Raw genomic sequence first — 24,543 nt, 5'->3', positions numbered from 1 at the left:
CACAGGAACTGCATAGGATTTTATTTCCAAAGTTGCCTTTCTCTACAGGGGAATCGATCTCCAGTCTGAAGATCAGCTGTAATTACCGAAGTCTTCCAAGCCCAAATTTGAAAATGGTAGCCCTCACTGGAAAAGAAGCCACTGACATTCTGGCCAAATGATGTTTCTTGCCAACAACTTCAAACAAAGGCAGGCCTCTGTCAACCAATTCACTGAGAGCCAAGAGACAAGAGAAATCTGTGTTCAGATCCACAGGTGTGTCATTTAACTGCAAAATAGCAATTGTGGTGCAGAAGCAGATCCAGGCTGGGGCCAGAGCTTTGGGAAGAGAGGGTTTCCTGATTGAAAATTTATTAATTTATTTGGATAGTTATACTTCATTTGTCTGAGTGGAACCCAAAACTGCTTGCAACATAGATCTCACCCTGTCTATTTCATCCCAACAACATCCTTATAAGGTAGGTAGGTTAAAATAATTCACTGGGTCAAAGCTACTCAGCAAGTTTCCATAGCCAAGCTGGAATTAAAATCTGGATGCCCCATATCCTGATTTTACACTTTAACTGTTCCTGTGTGCTCTCTCCTCCTGACATGGCTGACCCAACCTTGGGATGGTAACATGAGCAAACTTGCCCTGGGTTTGGTTCAAGTGTGCCCAGCAGCACAAACAATGAAGCAAAAAAAAGAAGAGAAAATCAAGAAAAGGGTTTCAAAAAAGCAGATCGTAGAGTTTAGTGGCAAACTTAACGTGCAGGAAAAAGTAACAAACTATCTGACTGACTACTTAATTCTTGCAGCAGAATACTGGTTCTTACAGCTAAAGCACGTTGTACCAGAGCTTATCTCTTTAGGCAGAAAGGCTGCGATAAGTGAAAGAAAATAGCTATTTTTTTAAAATGGGAACACCAGTCATAACTTCCTGACTTTCTTCAACCAGTCACAAGGCTGTCTCCAAGGCATATTCTAGAAAGGAGCAAGCTTCCCCCTCCCTTCCCAGATTCACAGCTGGTCTGTGTGAGCTAATTAACAGGCCTTGGAGATGACCTTGGGGAGTAAGGGGTGGTGGTGGTAACAACACCTGCAGAGAAGTCAGAGTACAGTGAAATGAGATCAGCTGAAATTTCCCCTAAGACATCTTCTCTCTTGATACCTCCTCCGATGGTTTATGAGCCAAATTCCAGGGTGATATTATTTATTGTTATGGTTTGCTCTGTAGACCAAATGTGATTTGAACGTTGTTAATGGTAAGCAGCAGGTAGGTGAGAAGAGAATACAGTGTCAAAGCATGCCATGATCATACAACCTCAGGACTGAATCTGTAGGGCAGGGATGTCCAGCTCTGGCCCTCCAGATGTTATAATTCTTATCAGTCCCTGCCAGCCAGGCATCTGGAGGACCAGAGTTGGACACCCTGCTGTAAGGCATGAGTAAGCTCCAGCAGAGAATGTAGAACACCTCCAGTTCTCGCCTGAAATAAAAAGGCATGCAGGAACACTTTAACAAATTTTAAATTCCAGCATAAGCTTTGAGGAGTCAGAGCTCACTTCATTAGATGCACGGAGCAGACAGCCACAAGCAGTAATTTACATCACTACACTGCATCTTCCTTAACGAGATTCTATCATTATCCAACTCTCCCCAAATTCCAAAACTACAATTGGTCTTGGCCAGACGCCCAGATCTTTGTTTGTGAACTGAAAGAGATACCTACCAGATACTCTTCCACTATCTGCTCACTGGCTTGTTTACGATCTTGAAGCCTTTCTTTCTTTTGCTTAAGAATGTTCAATTGGCTTTGCAATTGTTCCTAAAAGAAAAAAAGTTTGCTTAGTGGAACTTTATTTAGTTTCTTTCATCCAAGTGTGTACGTGCATGTGTGGAGAGGCCTCTATTTCCAGCAGTCTCTCTCTTTCTTTTCGTTGCCTGGGACTCAATCCTTTTTTGGGGGGTTTTAAAATCTTGTTGAAATTGGTAACCACACTGAGACAAATAAAGACTGTTGTCCGCAAATTTCTTATTCCTGTAATCGGGCAGCATTCAGCATGTCAGTTTACCTTTTTACTCCAACTAAACTATACCCGTTTCCCCGAAAATAAGACATCCCCTGAAAATAAGACGTAGTAGAGGTTTTGCTGAAGTGCTAAATATAAAGCATCCCCCGAAAGTAAGACGTAGCAAAGTTTTTGTTTGGAAGCATGCCCGTCGACCAGAGCATGCAGCTGTGGAGCGGAAAAATAAGACATCCCCTGTAAATAAGACATAGCGCATCTTGGGGAGCAAAAATTAATATAAGACACTGTCTTATTTTCGGGAAAACAGGGTACTAGTTCCTTCTATTGTACCCACAAGTTGTTTTAAGGAAATCTGAATCTAGCTATTGTACAGTAACAGTATGATTACATTCTTCCGTCAGTAGTGACCTTGGTTTCCTTTGGATGAGAAAGCACTGGAGACTTCTAGTGTTTTTATAATACTTGCTTGGCTTACAAGTAGAGAACAGAAGGTGGTTAAGGACAGTAGATCCACATCTAAAATCAGATCCACTCCCCCCACTACAAGATAAAGATCCTACATCCTACTTCTGCCATCTCAGTTTTCTATCTGTTCTGAACGCTGAGGCTGCTGCACTGGGCCGTGCTAATTTACTTCTCTCCATTTTCTCTTCTCACTCTAAGCACCTCATTTTCTCTAACGCTTTATTTTCCAATATGTGGGTCCTGACCCAAAAGTTGGTAGCCAAGTCTCAGGCTTTTGCAGTTTTATTGTCTTAACATGCCTTGCTTTTTAAAAAGTGGGTCACTATACCAAGTACATTTGGACTTGTGCGTCACGATTCCAAAAAAATTGGAGCCTTACTGCTCTGCCCAATGCAAATCGTTGTAGACCCTGAGCCACAAATACCCTCTAGCATTTCAAAATAGAAATAGAAGCACTTTTGAACTGGTTCATAGACCCAGAAAGGGGTCACCCCCCCCCCCCAGTATTACACACCTCAAAAGGCACTGCCTCCCATGTTTAATCCTGCAAAATTACATCTTCCACTGTCTTCTGACGAGCTTAATACAATTTTAACACTTCAAGGTATTTATAAAATATTTTTTGCCTCTGTGCCCTTTTGTTGACTCCTCCAGTCTTAATAGATTCTTATGAATATTTCTCAACACATGGGAAGGTGGTGGAATGCAACCATTTTATTCATAAAAAGCCATTTCCATTCTTTTCCAGATTTTATGTCTGTCTCCAAAGTGTGTTTACCAGACAATTGACAGGGGAGGTGCGAAGTGATTGCTCTTTTAAAATCAACTTCAAGCATTTTCACAATTGCTTGCAGGTGGATTGTGCTATTCCGCCCAGTAAAATCCCCCTGCAAACTGCACTGAAAGTGGATTGAAAGTTCATTATTGGAGGGGCCAGTGTGTTTACAGACACGGAACAAAACCACAGAACATGAGCATGTAAAACAGCAGCAGATCTACATGCAACGGGCAGGAAACTCCACACCGCCCGTCCACTTACTTTGTAGTCCAGGGCAGCCTCCTCCAGAGGAGTCACCGTGTGGCTGCGGTGCTCCTTGGATCTGTCGCAAACCACACAGATGAGCATCTGGTCGTCCTCGCAAAAGAGCTTCAGGGGTTCCTGGTGCTTCTCGCACTGGCCTTTTCCTCCCGAGGTTTTGCCCTTCTCCTCCTCCTCCTCCTCCTGAAGCCTGAGCCTTTTGGCGGCCTCCACCATGCCGGCCAGTTCCCTGTTGGCCCTGAAATCCCGCTTGCAAGCCCGCCTTCGGCAGTGAGGGCAGCAGAAGCGTCCCCGCGAGGCATCGCAGCACCGGGAGATGCAAGCCCGGCAGAAATTGTGGCCGCACTCGATGGAGACCGGGTCGTTGAAAAACTCCAGGCAGATGGAGCAAAGGGCTGCCTTTAGCAAGCCTTGCGAGAGCCTCTCCATGGCCGTCGGTGCCTGGAGCCAGCGGGGGAGGCAGGCTGTTCGCCTGGGAGTCTGCAAAAGAGGAGGCTTTCTAAGTTCCTTTCCTGTCTGATTGGCTGCTTTCCAGCTGTCAGCATTTCAGGGGTTGCAACTTGCAGAAGTTGTAAACAGCCAAATCCGAACTGCACTACCTGGAGACATTGGCCTACCTGGGGTTTTCAAACTCGGGGGCAAACCTGCTTTCCTTCCGGCTGTCCCAGCACCCACCCTTTGCATACTTACAAATGAATTATTTTTTAAAATTTAACTGAACAGGCAGACTTCCTTTCTCTGCCTCTTTCGCTTCCTGTTACGCCAAGCACGGGTTTATTCCACTCAAGGCGGTATGCATGATTCTCCATTCCTCATTTTACCCATACAAGTAGACTACCCAGAGAAAATGGCCTGTGGTCACCCAATGAGCATCATGGCTGAGTGGGAATTTCCATACAAATCTCCTAGTTCCAAGTAACAACTACAGTGCTTTCATTGAGTGTAAAGTACTATTTAAAAATTCCCAAATGTAAATGGTGCAAAGCCTTCTTCACATTATACTTCAGTATACAAAGCCTTCTTCATGTCATATTTCTGTAAGAAACACGGTTCTAAGAACCCAGAAAACACTTTGGACAAAGTTGGGGAAACAGATAACAAAGCTTTTATTGGTTTACGGTCTTGCAAGCCCGGGTGCTCACCCAGTGGTGGACACACAGTTCCTTTGTTCTTCTACAGCAGTTTATATTACTTTTTCAGGACCACCCAATCCCTCCCTCACCTCTCCATTGGTTATGAGATGAGAGGGCCCAGCCTATTACAATTCATCTAGGCATACTATGTCATATACCAGGTGGTATCTCCTTCAATTAATACATCTCTATATAGTCATTTCCTGTAATTAGTATTTGGTTCTTCTTAGTTGTCAACCATTTGTTGGTGTCTTCATGATTTAGTTCATGCACCTGCCACGTCTTTGGTTCCCTTATCTTATTGTGAAGACACCCTCATATTTCAAACACCTCTTAACAAGCTCATCAGGTTCAACCAAAGGCCTTCTATCTTGGCACAGGATCCTAGCCTCCTATAAGCGGGTGCCTCTGGGAACAAGAACCTAGGTCTCCTTGAGCCACCAGGCTTCAGAAGTATCTTAGAAAAAGATTGTTTCTTTATATTTAGGTTAATATATAAGATATAAGCCAATAAAATATATATTTAGAACAAACAGTTATTAGCTGGAGGCCTTAAGGAGCTCCTGAATGGAGTTTCTGCTTACAGAGAGAGAAACATTTCCTTTTGACCAATTAAAGGGTTAAACAAAGATTCTCATAAAGTATACCTAGGATAGGTATACTTTAATATGTAACTTATCCCTGAAATCAGGCTCCATCCCTGAAGACTGGAAGATGGCCAATGTCACACCAATCTTTAAGAAAGGGTCTAGGGGGGACCCAGGAAATTACAGGCCAGTCAGTTTGACATCTGTTCCTGGTAAATTAGTAGAATCTATCATTAAAGATAAAATTATTAAACATGTAGAAAAGCAAGACCTGCTGAGGAAGAGTCAGCATGGCTTTTGTAGAGGCAAGTCCTGTCTTACAAACTTACTAGAGTTCTTTGAGGGTGTAAACAGACATGTGGATAAGGGGGAACCAGTGGACATTGTCTACTTGGATTTCCAAAAGGCTTTTGACAAAGTTCCTCACCAGAGACTGATGAGAAAACTCAGCAATGAAGGAATAAGAGGGGAAGTCCTCCTATGGATTAAAAACTGGTTGAGGAACAGGAAACAAAGGGTGGGTATAAATGGGAAGTTCTCACAATGGAGAGATGTAGGGAGTGGTGTCCCCCAAGGATCCGTTTTGGGACCAGTGCTCTTTAACTTATTCATAAATGACCTGGAAGTAGGGGTGGGTAGTGTGGTGGCTAAGTTTGCAGATGATACCAAATTATGTAGGGTGGTAAGAACCACAAAGGATTGCGAAGAGCTCCAAGTGGACCTTGATAAATTAGGTGAGTGGGCTAAGAAATGGCAAATGCAGTTCAATGTAGCTAAATGTAAAGTGATGCACATAGGGGCAAAAAATCCAAACTTCACATACACGCTACAGGGATCAGTGCTATCAGTCACAGACCAGGAAAGGGATTTGGGCGTCTTAGTTGATAGTTCCATGGGAATGTCAAACTCTGCTCTAGAGCCGTGGTGGTGAACCTTTGGCACTCCAGATGTTATGGACTGCAATTCCCATCAGCCCCTGCCAGCATGGCCAATTGTAGGGGCTGATGGGAATTGTAGTCCATAACATCTGGAGTGCCAAAGGTTCGCCACCACGGCTCTAGAGCATAGGGGATTGTTGCTGTGGCAAATAGTGCAGGGAAAACAGCCAGAAACATAACATGTGGAAACTCTTGCAATTGTGCTGCACTGTCTACTGCAGAAATAATAAGGAAACCACACACAGTAGTGTCCCTATGAGGAAAGGGCCTGAATCTTGTTTTATAAATCTCTCCTTGACTTGCTGTTTCTTTTCCCCTTGCTCTTGTTCTTTATTTGACTCCAGGAAGAGATTAAGATTGAAAGGCAGTACGTTTTGCGGAAGTTCCAGAAACTCCGCCTCTTTCTGGAGAAGCAGGAAAGCCTTCTGCTAGCTCAGCTGGAAGCACTAGAAGAGGAGGTGAAGATGGCGCAGAAGGAAAATGATACCAAACTCTCTTACATTTCCTCTTATCTTGATGACCTTATTGGAGATTTAGAGAGGGATTGTCAGCGACCTGCCAGTGAATTTCTGCAGGTGAGGATTTGTGTGTCATCTTCTAAGTTTTCTTCTTCAGCAACTGCTTTTAATTGTGGTTGTTGTTATAGCCAACAATTTGTCATTTGTGGGAAGTAGATTTTGTCTTTTGTGGCTTCCTCCTTGAATTGACAAATACCACAAATGCTGTCATCAGCTACTATTTTAAATATACCAGTTCTGTATCACTATTACTAAAAGTGCTTTACTATTATACTGAATACCACTGTCCCTTTAAATCTCCAACAATGCACAATATACAGTGCACAATGTACCCTGTATAATATTTTACAGTCTTTGCAGCTTCATTCAGTTCTCTGTAGCAGTTTCTAATAAATATCTCCGATAGTGGCCGGATTATAGCATTTGTGGTCTGTAATTCCCCTTTTCTTTGGTGTCAGTTCCTGCTAGAGTTGCCAACCTTCAGGTAGAGCCTGAAGATCTCCTGGAATTACAGCTGATTTCCATGCAGCAGAGATTGATTCTCCTGAAAAATGTCATCACGTTCTTTGGTTCTCAATACATGTTTCATTTTTCATAATTTAACAAAAAGAAAAAAAATACATATATGTATTATTGACTGAAATGGATCTGAATAGTAGTAATATTCTGTACTTTATTTATTTATTTATTTGACTTGTATCCTCCTTATTCCCAACAATTTGGGCTCAGGGTGGCTTCCAACAATAGCAATGTACAATTTACATATATTAATATATTAAAATCCTGGTATAAAACTAAAATTGAAACTATATGGTGTCTGAGCAAACAAGGAATGATAAGAAAGGGACAACATAATCAAATGAAATGAAGACAAATTAAATTCAAGTCTTTAAAGTTTGCCAATAATTTTCCTCAAGCTCCTTAGACATTTGATTAAATCTATAATTTTAAGTTAACTGTTACCTAGGATACATATCAACTAAGAGGAACAGTAGTATGACAATTTTACTATTATTTGTAAGCTTCAGCATTAAAACTCTATCATTTTAACTTCTTGGTCAGTCTCTTTAACAATATTAAAATAAAAACAATACACTGATTCTTGCTTTCAGGAATAATGAGCAAAATATAACTTCTGTTTCTCTTAGAATGCTCCATTTGGTCTTCTGTTCACCGTTTGTGAGGTTTGTCTCTTCCCCAAACTCTCCCCTTCTCAGGATATCCCCCAAATCTCCAACAGTTTCTCAGCCCAGAATTGGTAACCCTTTCCAGCAAGCAAGGAATGTTGACAGTTGGAAAAGTGGGGGGGGGGGGTAGAGGAAACCTGTCTGTTCAAACCCTGCCTTGAACACTGCACAAAATCCTGTTCAAATCCTGCCTTGAACACTGCACAAAAAAGGTAGAGATTGGAGGGTGGGATATCCAAATTGTCCCCCCCTCCACTGCGATTTATCATAGAGTTCCCCTGCAGGTTCTTTCTGATAGGCACTCAACCACGAAAATGTTTGCTTTCACTCCGGCAATGAAAGGTGGCATTCCACAGTCAAAGTAAAAGAGGGAGAAACTGCCGTCCTTCTTTCAAAAATGTCTTGGGAGAGGCTTCGTGTCATCATCTTAGGTGAAGCTGTGTGGTGCAGAGACACTTTTCTGGAAAAGTACGAACCCCTGGGGTGTTTTGAAGAAATATATCCATAAATCTTGTTGCATATTTGCTGTCACGTTCATAATGTAATACAAGCTTTTCCCCTTTTATCTCTCTAGGATGTCAACAGATCTTTAACCCGGTAGGTGTTTTCTTGTTCTTCATTGATTGCAAGTGTGCACTATGCAAAATAATAAGAATTTAAATACAAAGCCAAACCCACCCAACCAAACACAAAAATCTTTTGGACTAATAAAAGGAAACACTTCTTCACGCAACGTGTGATTGGTGTTTGGAATATGCTGCCACAGGAGGTGGTGATGGCCACTAACCTGGATAGCTTTAAAAAGGGCTTGGACAGATTTATGGAGAAGTCAATCTATGGCTACCAATCTTGATCCTCCTTGATCTCAGATTGCAAATGCCTTAGCAGACCAGGTGCTCAGGAGCAGCAGCAGCAGCAGAAGGCCATTGCTTTCACATCCTGCATGTGAGCTCCCAAAGGCACCTGGTGGGCCACTGCGAGTAGCAGAATGCTGGACTAGATGGACTCTGGTCTGATCCAGCAGGCTAGTTCTTATGTTCTTATAGGTATATTCTTTAAGTTTCATTATTTAGCTACAATATAAAAACATTTAAACATAGAAACATATTATGAACTATTCCCTACTAAACTCTTCAACCCTTTTTTCCTGCCAGCTCATTAGGGCCGATGTACTGAACTAGCATAAGAAATACACACATCATCATCACACTCCCTTTTTCTCTCAATTAGTACTAACAGACTTCAAAGGAGGAGATATGATTTCAGAGCAGGTGTGCTTTATCCTGCATCCCAATTAGCCAACAAACTTTAAGATAGATAAAAAGTACTCCTATCTGCTGCCAAGGTCACCATGCTCCCTTCTCCAATTTCTGAAGCCAAGTTGTTTCACAGACCTTCCTTTAACATTTTATAAACGTATCTTAAAAATATAAAAGTATATTTTAAAATCATCTAATCCCATGAATACTTAAACATAGGTAAAAGCAACATTATACCATCTCTCACATATTATTATACAGTCTAAATCATTGGTTCTCAACCTTCCTAATGCCACGACCCTTTAATACAGTTCATCATGTTGTGGATACCCCCAACCCTAACATTTATCCATTTTACAGATGGAGAACACTGATACAGAGAGTCTTAGGGGACCCCTGTGAAAGGGTCGTTCGATCCCCAAAGGGGTCGCGACCAACAGTTGAGAACCACTGGTCTAAATTGCAAACGACACTCTACAGAATCTATGGATGTAATTATTAAACATTTCAACAATGAATTGCATACTGTACACAAAATGAAACAACAGACCTTACCCTTGTGTCTATCTGGCAGCACAAACTACCTCTTCCTGGGCTGTCAGTCTGAGTCAACCTGCTTCCATATGGGCAGCACAGAGGCACACTCCTGCCATGCTTCAGGTAGGTTTTAGTTTGTGGTAGAAGAACGACATTTGAATCCAGTAGTACCTTCAGAACCAACATAATTTCCCACATGGCCCTGACCTGGATGGCCCATACTAGCCCGATCTTATCAGCTCTCAGAAGCTAAGCAGGGGCAGTCCTGGGGTTACCAGCATCCAGGTAAGGCCCAGAGGTCTCCTAGAATTAACTCCAGAACACAAACATCAGTTCCCCTTAAGCAAGTGGTTGTTTTGGAGGGGGGTTGCTATGGAATTATATCCCACTGAGGTCCCTCCCCACCCCAGTCCCTGCCTTTTTTGTGTTCCACCCCAAATCTCCTGGAATTTTTAACTCAGAGTTGGCAGATCTTGCATGGGCGATAACCAAGGAAATCTACAGTCACTATACAGAGGCAGCAATGACAAACCACCTCTGAATTACTCTTGCTTTGAAAACCCCCGCAGAGTCACCATAAATCAGCTGTGACTGATGGCACATTCCACCACAAACTTTCATCTGTCAAAGCTCTTTTTATCAGATATCTAGTTTCTGTTGCATATCAGAGGTAGCCAGGGCTGCACCTACAACACTCCCAGTGGTGGACAACAGCCATTGCAGAGCAGGAATGTAGGCAGTATCTAACACAGGGTTATCCCATTGTGGTGCCCACAAGCATCATGGTGACCACCAGTACTTCCCTTGGTGCCTGTAAAGTTTTTTAGTAAGGCGGTGTAGCTATGGTTAGGCAGGGTTTGTTATTCGCTGCCCTCAGTTGAGTGAAGGTATTTCCCACTGGAGGATCAAGAAAGTACCAGGGTTTCCTTAGTCCATGTGAAGTATCATTCGCCCTTGAGGTTTTCCTTCTTCCGAGGAGGTATGAGAAAGAAGGTTTTCCAGACAGCTCTACTTCCTGAAGCAGCCATGTTTGATCTGGCTCCCTAATGACATCCTAGGGACCCCCAGGATGGTGAGGGTATTTATGAAAGAACTCTGACATCAAACAGGGGTCCAAATATCAGAAGCATCAACCCACTCATTCTCCCGCACAGGGAAATTTTTCCAAGCGACCAAATACTGCAGGCGGCTATGATTCAGATTCTCCAGAGTACAGTCCGGTGCAGCAGTTCCTAGCCCTGGCTGAGATGCAGGAACCAGAACTTTGCTTGGTTGGCTTAGGCAGACTTTTCTTCTCTCTTACTCCCTCACTGGTCAGCACAAAGAGGTCGGGGCAAGGACTGGGGGCAGGAAGCATTCATACGCCCCCCCCCCCCCATGAAGACACAACTGCAGGCGGCAGTGGTGTCTCCTTTCTGGCACCTCCCACATCCCCTTTCGCAGGGATCCCTGCATGACTAGATAAAGCATAGGTTAGCTAGGGGTCCCTTGGTGATGTTTGGATGGCTTCACAGCCTGCAGGCGCCCTTCTGCATCACCCACCAGGCAGATCCATCCATCCCATAATTGTTCCGAGGTTCCACTGCATCTATCCACATTACAGGACTTCTGCATCCAGCCCATCCTTAAAAAGATTAACTAAAGTAGCTTCAGGCCAGGCATGGATACGACTGGTCAAGAGCCAGAACTCAGAGGTGGACTCAACCGCGGATTGGGTCCCCTGCTGCAGCTGCGCGGGTGTTATGCTCCTGGAACGGACGCTCAAAATGATCACACAAGGTGAGCATAAAGAGATCAAAGTCCCCCAACTTGGCTGCGCATACTTCAATACTTCCAATAAACACTACTGATCAATACTGCAGAGACCGTTTATTGGTTTAGGGGTCCCAGGACAGACCTAACAATTGGCAATAAACATGTGATTCCTCCCTCTCTTCTCCAGCCCGCCAGTGGAAACGAAACCGAAAGCATGCCTTTCTTAACTGGGTTAGCAACCTTGCTCGGTTCTGAGTAGGCGGGAAATCATGGCAGCGTTGGAGCAGCTCCAGTCTGAAGTGGCCTGTTCGCTTTGCTTAGAGGATTTCAAAGAGCCGGTGTCCATCTCCTGTGGGCACAACTTCTGCCGCCCCTGCATCGAGCTGTGCTGGGCAAAAGCGGAGGGGAACGTCTTATGTCCTCAATGCCGGGAAACGATCCCAGAAGGAACCTTCAGGCCCAACAGGGTATTGGGGAACATAGCGGAGCTGGTGAAACGTCTGCAATCGGAGGCGGCAACAGCAGCAGCCACACCCGTAGGAAATGCAATCTGTGCGAGGCACCAGGAGCCCCTGAAACTTTTCTGCCAGCAGGATGAGGCCCCCATTTGCGTAATCTGCAGGGAATCCCGCGACCACCAGTCCCACAAAGTGCTTCCCATAGAAGAGGCTGCCAAAGATTGCAAAGTAAGATATTGTTGCCCACTGCAAAAGGGTGGCGGGGGGTGGGGAGGGATTAGACCGGAAACTCGCAGGCACGGTTGTTTTACGCGTCTGCCCAGTTCACACGGAAAGCCACCTGTCTCTTCTCTGTTCCTTTCCTGGCATAACAGCCCGGGGATGGGGTCAAAAAGGGGAGGCAGTGAAGAGGAAGCGTCCAGCTCGTCTCACCCCTTTCCGTCGTCGTGTCTAGTTTGGGTGCCTGAAATGGCGATCGTTTCTGTTTCATTTATGGGTTCATTGAAGGCGACTAACACCGGTGGAATGATAATACTCTGCTTTTGGTTTCTGTGGAATTGAATTATGCCTATTAAAGTGTTCAGTTATTACTCTGCTATAGGAGCAGATAAGCCATGAGTGCTATGGGGTGCATAAAAAATGTTGGAATGATCACCTGGTAATGGGGATTATCCCTGTTCACATTGAGCAGAGTGCAGGGCTGACTGAGAGCACAGCAGAAGCCTTTCCTCGTGTGCGTGCGCGTGAGGATCCCATGTGTGTGTGAGTTTGCACAAAAGAAACTCTGGAGTCAGTTGTAGTTTCTAATCTAATAAAAAGAGTATTTATGAATGAACTCCCCTCTGGATAGAAAGGTAGGTAGATAGGTTGATTAATCTATCCTAATCTAGCTGGAGGGAGACGGATGCACAGAGCACCCATCCTCCCTCTAGGCATGGTGAAAGTAAGATGGAGAGAGTCCGAGAAGAAGGCGGAAGGAAGAAAGTCCCTGAGAGTATCAGTCTAACATCAACGGGATAAGCCAGCATGATAGAGTAAGGGTGACAATTCCTAGGTCCCTATCTAGCCACTGTCTATCTAGTAAAAACCCCCGTGTGGGTCAAGGCAGGAAACAGCATAAAGTCCTTCAAGACAATCTCACAAGAAACTCCAGAGGGTTTTCTTGTGTTCCGGTATCAATCCCAGATCTGCCTTTGGAATTCTGTCCTTGGAACTTGTATTTATTTCTGTCATTTACCAAATGCCTTTCTCGCTGGGGCTCAAGATGAATCACACAGCAGGAAACAATTTAGTGCAACAGGAAAGGCTCATGCTATGTACAATAGAGGTTTGGAGTGTAAAAATCTGAAAACAGCTGAAACTTTCCTCCTGTGCTTCTTAACCTAAAATGGCTACCCTGGAAGTTACTGTTTGCCCAGTTGGGGAAACATTCACTTAGCAATGAGGCACATTTTCCCATTGGGACAAGTAGCTCCCCTGGGGTTGTATCAGGTTGGGAAAGTACTTAGGTGGCAGGAGGCTTAGAAGCCCCCCCCTTCCTTCTTACACAATCATGGAATTGCTAATTTTAAAATTCTTCTGGCCCATGTGCTCTTGGAAATGAAGGGCACTTTTGCACATGCAGAATAATGCACTTTCAGTGCAGTTCACAATTGTTTGCAAGTGGATTTTGCTATTTTGCACTGTAAAATCCAGCTGCAAAGTGCATTGAAAGTGGATTGAAAGTACATTATTCTGAATATGCGAATGTGCCCTTTGTTCTGGACCCAAAAAATCCTGCCATGTTTGGTTCATAGGATGGGTTGGATACATGGGGGACACAGGAGTTTGCAGTGTGTACTTTGATTCATGTTGGAAACTTCTGGGAGATCATACATATTTAGAAAATGTGTTTGGACTTATGGATTTGCACTCCTGTGCATCAGATGAAGTGAGCTTTGAGTCACAAATGTTTATGCTGTACTAAATTCTGTCAGTGTTTAAGGTGCCACCGGACTCCTGTTTTATTTCGCTGCTGTGGACAAACATAGTTACCTATCTGGAACCAGATTTCCTCCTTATGGGAGAAGAAGCATACATCATAAGCATTTGTTGTCATTGTGCACACACAACGGAAATTTACAGCAGCATTCCTCAGTGCACACAATTTCAGACTCATACCCCATCCTCACTTTCCCCTTCCTCCACCCATCCCTACACAGCCCCAAACACATCAACGCGAAGCCCCGGAGTTCAGCATTGCCACAGAAGAAGGCTTGGTTGGCGATCTTCAAAGAACAGAAAGGAAACAGTTAGGAGGCCCTGTGCATGTGAACGCTTTGCCCATAAATGAAACTAAATGCCCACATGGGCATGGACCACGAGCTAGCCTGGAGGAAAATGTCCTATCCCTTCAACACAGACTTATTGTGTAGAAGTGGGCAGATGAAACTTTTTAATGCCATGAGAGTAAATAATACCCAATTAAACCTTTATTACAAGGACAAGAGATTTTTCTGTAGATCTTTTGGCAACCCTACTGTAGTTAATATATATTGCTTGTTGACTTTTAAAAATAAAATATGAGGGCCTCTTCTTAATTCCTAGAGTCTTAATTTCAAGGACCATCACTTTCCCACTTACAAATTATGTAGCAGTTACCACAGACATTCTTTTTCTCTAGATGCATATCAGTCACAAAATGAATGTTAGGAGAAACATTTAGAATGTACAGTTACCAACTGCGAGGTGAAGCCTGGAGCTCTCCTGGAATGACAACATCTGTACATGAGATCAGAGGCATATCTACAAGAGGGTCATGAGGGTCATTTGACCCCGGGCACCACCCAGTAGATCATGTGGGGGGCGCAAAATTACGCCCTCCACGTGATCAAGCCAGGAGCCTGCACATGTTCCTCTAGCAGGTATGCCAGGTCGCAGCAACTTGGCAAGCCAGCTCGGGCACCCCTGAAGTGAGGCAGGCACGGCTTCCCCTCTGATGGAGGGGGGTTGGCAGCAGCCAGTAGTGGGCCCCAGTGACTTGGATTAGTGCGGTGCAGGGCGGGTGCCAGAGCAAATGTTGCCCTGGGTGCCATTTTTCCCCTCTGGACAAGAGAGATCGGTAACCATAGTGGAATGTCACCTTTGGCAGGCTGACTGTGAGCCAAACTAGATATCATTTAAAGAGCTGACCTTGGTCTTTTGAAAATGCCCAATCATGATTGGGTCCACTGCATGACAGAACCTGACCATTCTTTTCCCCTCTCCATGCCTTTTCAAGTGCAGGACACACACATTCTGGTGGGACAAGTCTCCTGTTGTTTTTCTTCCTTTAGAAACTAATCCAGTCTGAACTCCAGAAACTGAAGAGGAAGAGGGAGAATGCCATATCAAGGCAGCTACAAGATGGGCTTACTATAAAACAGCACCTGGTGAGCATTTTTATTGGGGGTTTTTTTGAGGGGGGAGTAATGATGGGGGAAATTCTGAAAGAGGCAGCCCCATACCCCCTAAGAACTAGGGTTGGCCTGTCAGACCCATAACAGACACACAGAGTTTCTTAAAGGTACTGACATTTATTTGTGTACACCAGGGGTAGGGAACCTTTAACACTCAAAGAGCCATTTGGACCCGTTTTCCACGGGAAAAGAAAACACTTGGAGCCGCAAATAATTTTTGACATTTAAAATAAAGATAACACTATATATATATATAGGGGGTTTTTTACCCTTTACTCCGCTCATTCTGAGAAGCGCATGGATGCGCCCACCCTGCAGGGCAGGCAAGGATGGGGCTGGCGGCTCGGCTCGTGGAGCCACAGTGCAAGGACAGAAGAGCCGCATGCGGCTCTCGAGCCGCAGGTTCCCTACCCCTGGTGTACACAAAGGAAAGAGAGATAGAAGAGAAATCCAGCAAGTCTGGACTTCCAGTTTCTCCTGACTCTCAATATTCAACATGTCCTGTTCATCTTTTATAACAATCAGAAGTGGAATGTAATTAGAAACAGATTACCTTATTAAGCACAGCAAGGGAATTTTCAAATTGATAATTTTATTATTGAGGGCTTTTCTGTGTTGAAGGGCCATTCCCCCCACCTTTTTTAGTTATGCTGCCTACTTAGTCTCTGGCAAGGGAATAAGGAACATGCCTGTTCCCTTTCTTATGTACTCACCTGCACTCCCCTTGAACCCAGGTCAGCTTGACTTGAAAGGTTGTTCAAAACAGCTAGCACAGCATGATACACAGACTCTCTATACAAGCATACCGTATATACTCATGTATAAGTTGAATTTTTCAGCACATTTTTAATGCTGAAAAAGCTCCCCTCGACTTATATGCGGGTCATTAAAATTTTGTGTGTTTTTTAACTTTGCCGGCCAGCAGGGGGCGCAGTTTTAATGCTAGCAGCACCGAAATTTCAGGGTACCCTCAGAAGACATGATGATACCAGCCAAGTTTGGTAAAGTTTGGTTCAGGGGGTCCAAAGTTATGGACCCCCAAAGGAGGTGCCCCCATTCCCCATTGTTTTCAATGGGAGCTATTAGTAGATGAGGCTACTATTTTGAGGGTCCATAACTTTGGACCCTCTGAACCAAACTTCACCAAACCTGGCTGGTCTCATCAGGAGAGTCTCTTTACGATACCAGCCAGGTTTGGTGAAGTTCTGGGGTCAGGGGATCCAAAGTTATTGATCCCTCAAAGGGGATGCCCCCATCCCCCCATTGTTTACAATGGAAGCTAATAGTCGATTTTCCATTTCTGATAATATCCCTCCTTTAAAAATCTAAGTTGGGTTACATTTGGACATACAGATGATGATGATGAGGAGAATTCAGTTTTGGGAAGGATTTTAAACTCTTTTGTGTTTTAGCTTGGCTTGCTGATTGAGCCAAGGTTTTTGCAATTTCTTTTTTTAAAAAAAGTTATTGTTGAGACCATATAGTGTTTTTGTGTTGACTCCCTTTTCCACTTACAGAGCCAGTTTACTGTTTTTCTTTGAAATAAATATTCAAAAACATTTAACCTACTGATGCCTCAATTGATGTAATTTTATTGGTATCTATTTTTATTTTTCAAATTTACCAGCAGCTGCTGCATTTCCCACCCTCGACTTATACGCGAGTCAATAAGTTTTCCCAGCTTTTTGTGGTAAAATTAGGTGCCTCGACTTATATGCGGGTCGACTTATACACGAGTATATACGGTAGTTATTCTTAGATATGGAACAGTGGCTAACTTATTGATCAAGAGGTAATTAAAGTCTTGTGGAAGTTAGTAAGCAATGCTATGGAGTAACTTGGCCTTAGCAAAAGACAAACCCTGTGGACTACTAGAAGCCCTTTCCCAGACTTCGGAATTCCATTACCAGGCTTCTCCCTCAGTAATTCCACAGAAAAATTCTATAGCCACCTATTAGCTCTGCTGAGAGTTACGGTATGACTTCAAAGTCTGTGAGAATCTTGTTTGGTTTTTTATTTATTCCAAATATTTATTTATTTTGGGGCGGGGTAGGTATGTCTTAGAAAAAGAAGGAATGTTTTGGAGAAACTTGGAGGAGGACAGAAACAGAGCCTTCGGTCAGCCACTCATCTTCTTTATAGGGAACACATTTTGAATGGAACAAAACTAAAGAGCAAGGAATGTTGGCATTTCCTATGAACATGTGTTTGTTTGCGGTGAGTGTGGTATTGAACTTACCATTAAGCTTCATGTGTTCTCTTTTTGGGGGGATCAGGAAAAAATTGAAGTGGAAAGAGATCTGGTTGTGAATGAGTTTGATCAACTTCACCAGTTTGAGCAGAAGCAGAAGAGTCTCTTTCTAGACGAGCTACAAAAGCTACAAGAGGAGATGGAAGAAAAACAGAAGGCGGATGCCGAGAAGGCTGGCCATCTCAGTACTCTGATTGAAGACATGGAGACGATATGCCAGCAGTCAGACAGTGAATTCCTGCAGGTGAAGGCTTGGAATTTAGCCACTAAATGGTGGAAAATCTCAGACCAAATCTTAGAATTTATTAATTTTAGTGTGTAGGCGTGAATCTCACCCTCCTTGTTTTTACAGTTTTGGTAATAAAAGGCTTATGGGGTTTTCTAAGCAAGATGAATCCTTGGCGGGCTGTAGTCCCCTTGCAGCATCCTTTCTTCTCCATAGTTTCACCCAAGTCCTCTTCATCCCAACTGACATCAATATTCCCTGGAATAGGGTTCTCTCTCCCTCAAGATTTTGATTGAAGTCAATGTGTGAGCTGAATAAATATCTGTACCTGGGATAGGCAGCTCTAGGTATACATGACAAACTGTTTTGATCCCTCGATCCACACCAAAAACAGAGACACTGACTCTTCCTCCCTCAAGTCCTTGGCTACCTTCTCTCCAATGTTCACTGATCTTCCTTCCCAATTTCTGTCTCCCTGCTGGTTATGTGTCTGCTATGAGCTATCCCCTTAACTCTGTGTTGTTTTTGTTGTAGTTTGCAGTTCTTGCTGTTTTGGGAGGAGGGGCTTATATTAAATTTCAAGACCAAAAAAAATTGAGGTACTCTCAGTGTTGTTCCTTAGCAAATAAGCCTTTCATGAAAAGATACAGTTATTGCATTAAAGAAAAAGAAGTGTAGTAGAAGCATTTATAGTAAAAAAGAGGCCAGATTTGAGTCTTGTTTTCCTGCTGTAACTCCAAAATAACATGTTTGTTTAGACCAGGGGTCTTCAAATTTTGGCCCTCCAGATGTTCATAGACTACAATTCCCATGAGCCCTACCACTTGGCCATGCTGGCAGGGGCTGATGGGAACTGTAGTCCATGAACATCTGGAGGGCCATAGTTTGAAGACCCCTGGTTTAGACCAAGCATAGGCAGCCTTTTTGAGAGGCCAAGTGCCAAACAAAAATGCTGCCTTTAGCTAAGAGGAAAGGCAGGGTATAAATATTTTCATAAATAATAATAAATGAACATCTACCTCTTTGGGCCACATACCTGGAGGAAGGCACTGGGATGCAGCATGGTGCAAGCATTCCGCACCCATGCCACATTGGTTGGCATAGCAGGGATGGTCCAGGGTCATGACCAGCTCCCAACAGTTCGGCGTGTTATGCCGGTGGCCTTGGCTACACACTTACACAACCCTTTTGGGTGCATCCAATGGAGCTCCTCAGTGGCAGGGAGGTTTTCACACTTGCGAAGCCGCCCGCGCCACCAGGAAGCCCCTTTGGGTGTGGTGGTATGGCATGGCTGGGCACCTGGCTCGTGAATGGGGCTGATAATGTCCTCCGGTCTAACCTATGGGTGCTGATGCCATTTTAGAGCTATACTTGGCCACTGAAAAATTCTGCGCAGCACAGTGGGATGAAGTGTTCTTGTGTCTCTCCAGTGCCTTTTGAAGTGCCCAAACAGCCCTATTTCAGCATTTCGAAAGGAGTGCTTCAATGGGAGTTCTTGTGAGATTTTTGTACATATGAGGGCTGATGTTTATATTGATGACCTGATGAGTTTTTATGCAAGATGCTTGATATATTGTCAGATAAACCTTGGGTTCCTAAGCGGGAAAATTAACTGTTAATGATTTTAGCTATTAAGTAGATTTTGGAACATGTCACGTAAAAGTAGCCAAAAGAACAGAATATGTGCGATTGATGGTAACAGTTCCTTTCTTTTACCTTCTTTGTAGGATATTAAAAACATCTTGAGGAGGTACGTGGCTCCTTCAGCTGCACCTTATCAGGAAATGACAGCAATTTCACCCATAAAGTTATGGTATGGCACAGGAGAAGGAGATAGGGAGATGCATCTTGTAGGAAGTGCAATTGTGCCAAATGGAGAGAAAAGGGGGGTGAACAAAGAGTTGGGGAAGTGTCACATGGATATCGATCTTCCATTGGCATCTAACTGTATTAAATTAATGTTGGATTATACATACTAATGGCAATTACATTTTTAAAAAACTTTAATTTCTTCTAGGTCCAGAGATTTTCAGAAGCCTGAGTTCACTTCCAATTTTACACCAAAACTTGTTGCATTTTCTCTGCAGAATGCTGCTCTAAAACTGACACTGAAGACATTCAAAGGTTAGGAGGTGGGGGTTTCAGGTGGTTTCCTGTATTGTAGGAGAGTGTAGATGATGGACTATGAAGTAGTCAGCCAATGAATCAAGTTTGTAGTTCTGTTCCGTTGACCTGTGTTACAACCACACAGTCACTAAGAACAGCTCACAGCACTGTGAGATCCTTTTTCAGTCTGTATTCAGATGCACAATTAGATAAATTTTGACAGACATGTAGGACACAAAATCTCATAGTTTCTTTTCCCATCAGAAACATTCGCATCTCAGCTGAAAGAATATGAACAACAGGCTAGGGCTCCTGAATTAAACGATCAACTCAAAGGTATGTTTTGTAATAAATATAATAATTGAGTTTCCTGGCATAGAATCTTCCAAGACAACCTTTGAAAATCTGGCATTCCAAAGCCAATGCCATTGTACCTTAAAAAGACTCTCAGCATTGTGAATGCATTTTGGGCTCTCTTAACATTGCTTCTTCGTAACAAGGCTTCTCTGTGACACTTATAGTTGCTGCATTTTCCCACACGCTTCACTTGATAGTGCCCATCCCCACCTCCTCACGAGAGGGATTGTCTGTTGTTTTGTTTTGTTTTTCCACCTAAATTGTTAATAGACATACCATAAGACTGGGATTTTAGGCTACATAAGAATGGCGAGACAGCTCCGGGGGTTGGTGCCGAGCGGTCGCTCTTTGTTGAGCTCCTCCACCTTTTAAAGATAAGTTTTAAATTTCTCCTACCCTTTGTAGTTTTATCTCTTAGTATTTAGCACTTTCTTTTAATTTAGAGCTTTCTACTGCAATTTTGTTGAGAGAGACTATATTAAAGAACCTTCTGAGTTGATATTTTAAAACCAGGCTAAAATCCACAATACTTTAATAATAGCAATGCTGACTAATGAGTCTGTTTCCCTTTTGTTTTTAAAACAAATTGTGTACTTCTGGAAGCCTGAATGCTTCCCTATCATCAGGTGTGGTTGAACTCGTTGGTTTTATTTTATCTTTATTTTTTATTTCCTTTCTTGGCTCTCAACCAGAGTGTTTGAGGGCTTTCTTTGCTGGCTCATTCCTCATTCCCCTGACCAGCTGGTGTGGAGACGCCAATGTCCCCTATTCTCAGCTGTTAAAAGCCTTGAGACTTTTACTAAAGTTTTTTTTTAGAAGCCTTTTTTTTTTAACACCAGCTGTTAAGGTTCTTGTTTTATATTATATATTTTAATGAACTTCTGAAGTTTAATGAACTTTTGAAGCTCTGTTTCCTAAGCCTTTTAGCTACTTTAGTATTTTACCAGCCTTTGGCGCCTTAAGCCGTCATGTGCCTTTAGCTTTTTTAGTGTAATTAATTGCTTCCTGTGCGAATATTTTACTCTATTGTCTCGGATTGTTTTACGGCTGCTATCTAAAAAATGAAGAACTGGGGAGGAAACGGTACCTTTCATCCCTCACACACTCTCCATGCCAGAAGTCTAGTAAACAGACTAAAATTGACCTTCAGTTTTTTCACCGACAATTCTCCAGTGGAGGCACTTCAATTGAGTGGATTAACACTATCAAAATCAGATTTGCTCCATTGGAAGCTAACCTTGAGCTGGAGGTATTATGTTTCCTAGCCCTGCAGAAGAAGTTTTTCTTTGGCAATGCAAGCCCATCTCCAACTGGTTTAGGGGAAAACAGGATGCTTTAATCCCAAGCTTCTACAAAAAAGCCTCCAAATAAGAATAAAGAACTAATGCAACACATGACAATTTATACATCTTCGACAGGAACTTTTCTCTAATGAGTTGATTTTAATTTCGAAAACTCTGGACCTACTTTTAACCAATTTTACTCAATTCTGGGGCTAAAGGTTAGACTTGGATCTCCCATCAAATTTTAAAGACACAAGCTTCCAGGAAATGGATCTGGACGTCGGTAGCTCCCTTTTATTCAGACACTGCCCATTGGCCTTCAAGGCCTACACTCCACCCCGCAGCGCTGTGTAAAGCTAGTTAATATGAATTCGCTAATTTTGCAAAAGAGCGAGTGGTGTTGTATATTGGACATTCCAAGCTAAACCAAAAATAGGTGGTCAAATTATAGTGCAATTAGGGTTCCCTTCTTTTTTGGAGCCAGCGTTGTTGAGAGTGTGCTCCATACAAGATTCAGTTGACTTCTATATGAATACTTGCCCCTGTGGATTACACACATTATAAAAGAATTGCCCTAACTTTTAGCACCACATCTAAAATGCTCTTCACTATTGTTGAAACATTATCGCCACTTTTTTTCCAGAAGGTATGATATTAAAAATTATGCTGCCTCTTTAGGAATACTACTATCCACAGACTCACATTGAGGACACCCATGCTACACCTGACAAGAGAAATGCAAATTCAAAAGTGAGTTCAAACAAAGTTTACTGCTGTTGGGAAACCCTAACAAAACCTGACACTCTTCAGAAGCTTTTACCAAAGGAATCAAAGAACTAGCGGTTGAGTGGAAGCAACTTAAGATGTCCCTGAATGAAATCCACTCTTCCCAACAACATATCCTTGAGTAAGTGGAGGATGTTTTATACCTCAATTCTGCTCCCAATTCTGTTCCAGAGGCCTTGGGGGATGTATTATGCTCTGGAAATTCCCCTTCTTGCCCAACCTTACTTGCCTATAATCCTGCAATTCAAAGTTACTGTTCTCCAGATAACTCTCCTCCTAATGTAAAGCAAATTGTGTGCCCATAAGTAAAGGGGGGACTGCCAGTCAGGCTAAAGGCAACCCTTATTCAACCAGCTCTCCTACTACAAAGCGTCTTGGAGTGCTGTGCACCTCAAGCCAAGAACACACACAGACTTCACCCCTATTACAATGCTACAGAGCCTGTGTCAAAAGCCACCCAATTCAATAGCAGCTCACGGTGAAACACACACTGTTCCCCAACAAATACTGATCTTACACCAACACCTATCCATGTAGGGCGGCTACCTCTCTAGCACTTTTGAGAATGGGGATATCATCAAACCTCCCCTTACATTGGGAGGTAGACCTCAGGTCCACAAATGTACTGGATAAAAGATACTCTCCTAAAAACTCCAAAGAAATCTTGGTTCGAGGAACTGGAAAGAGCTTGAGAGGATGACCCCACTTCAATCAACAGAAGCTCCACCCAAACATCAGCATCCCTTCTGTCAAAGGAGGTTACTACGCTCCTTCAGAAGACAGATCAGGCTATAGATAATAAACAGATCATCTTGGGATTTCCATTCAAGTACCGGGACATTGAAAATACATGCATTTAAGAGCTTCTTGGATAATACAACTCAGCCAAGCCCCACCAAAGTAGAGCTTATAATTGACTAATTATTCTTCCACGTCTGCTTCAGATACACATACTCTCCCATGCCAGGACCCGATTAGGGCTACTAAGGTATAGGATGGATGTGTGGTCCAAAAATGACCACTAATGAAATTACAACCATAGGACCAACTTCAGTGACGCCAACCCTTACTCATCAAAAATCTCTTTAGGCCAATCTGGGACCTCAACACAGCATGTGGGGAAGTATCTCCAAATCCAAGTCACTTGTGAGAAGAGATGCATTTCCTTATCCTCGCGGAATATAGCCAGATGGATCAAGTTAGAAAATGCCAGATGCAATCTTGGATTTCCTCTACTTTATCTACAAGCAAAATTTTACGCTTATAGCTCCTTACAAGAAACTTGGTCCAATTCAAAGCTTCTGCCTTTAAATGGCTACCAACAATACTCTCTCCCTGCTACAAGAGTATCCAAGTTTGGTCGCTATTCTGGAGGACTTTCACTATTTGTAGCCAACAGCATCAAAGCAACTTCCTCTCGACTCATGTCCCCCTCTTGCACAGGCTGTTTTGGTAGAGGGGTGCTCTTCACATGATTATATGGAACTTGTATATACCCATGGATTGACACGGTGACTCTTTAATCAACACATGGAGTAGGATATCATCATTTGTAGAAAATTTAGAAAATAAAACAACCATCTACGGAGGTGATCCTGGTAGGTGATTTTAACGCCAGAGTGGGTACGGACCTTTCTACCACTTTGGCCCATTTGAATCAGGAGGATGATCTCGTACAGCTTCTTCTAACCCCAGCTCTTCGCTCCTCAAAGGACTCTCTTGTGAATGCGGCAGGAATTCAGTTAATCAAATTTGCCATCAAATTTAACAAATTATGGTTAAACGGCCTCAAGTGCTATAGGAATGCAGATAGCTTTACCTTGGTAAACTCGCTCGGTGCTAGCGTGATCGATTACATCTTAATATCCCCCTATCTACACCAGTGTGTCACATCTTTTAGCGTTGGGGACTTATTGCTAAGTGATCATCTTCCACTCAATGTAACTTTTTCATTTGAGGTAAAGACTAATACAGAGGACCCCACCAACTTTAGGCATCAGAAAATAACATGGTCACCTCAGGTGGCAGCTGCTACAGAAACACTACTTAGCTCTTTTACATTTAATAAATTAAAAGAGAATATATTACAGGCTGACACACCAGAACGTGGAATACATCACTTTGAACAACTAGTTTCAAATTTAGCAGGGGAACTTCAAGCCGTCTCCTCGACCAAATCTAAGGCTGTAAACGGTCATAGAGAATGGTT

General features: G+C 43.1%; 2 protein-coding genes across 3 annotated transcripts in view; both read left to right on the top strand.

Annotated features, from left to right (window-relative positions):
* LOC125430193 (E3 ubiquitin-protein ligase TRIM7-like) overlaps positions 1 to 20,967 on the top strand; it is a 48,554-nt gene extending 27,587 nt beyond the window's left edge. The window contains exons 3-6 of one of the 2 annotated variants that reach the window (XM_048492022.1): positions 6,519 to 6,749; positions 8,454 to 8,482; positions 18,467 to 18,474; positions 20,958 to 20,967. In XM_048492022.1, the coding sequence (XP_048347979.1) occupies positions 6,519 to 6,749; positions 8,454 to 8,480 (258 nt within the window). In that variant the 3' untranslated portion in view covers positions 8,481 to 8,482; positions 18,467 to 18,474; positions 20,958 to 20,967. Of the gene's footprint in view, positions 1 to 6,518; positions 6,750 to 8,453; positions 8,583 to 18,466; positions 18,475 to 20,957 lie in introns of those variants that run through there. The other variant, XM_048492021.1, reaches the window with a different exon arrangement.
* Positions 11,336 to 22,262, top strand: LOC125427716 (zinc finger protein RFP-like). The gene is made up of 8 exons (XM_048487268.1): positions 11,336 to 11,454; positions 11,690 to 12,116; positions 15,203 to 15,298; positions 17,602 to 17,820; positions 19,530 to 19,552; positions 19,820 to 19,926; positions 20,173 to 20,244; positions 22,227 to 22,262. Exons 1-8 carry the CDS (start codon positions 11,336 to 11,338, stop codon positions 22,253 to 22,255), a joined length of 1,092 nt encoding a protein of 363 aa, XP_048343225.1. The 3' UTR covers positions 22,256 to 22,262.
* Positions 22,263 to 24,543: the final 2,281 nt, after the last annotated feature.

This window comes from Sphaerodactylus townsendi, linkage group LG03, assembly GCF_021028975.2.
Source record: "Sphaerodactylus townsendi isolate TG3544 linkage group LG03, MPM_Stown_v2.3, whole genome shotgun sequence".
Taxonomy (NCBI): Eukaryota; Metazoa; Chordata; class Lepidosauria; order Squamata; family Sphaerodactylidae; genus Sphaerodactylus; species Sphaerodactylus townsendi.
The sequence above is the reverse complement of the archived record's forward strand: the minus strand, read 5'-3'. Positions and strand labels throughout refer to the sequence as shown.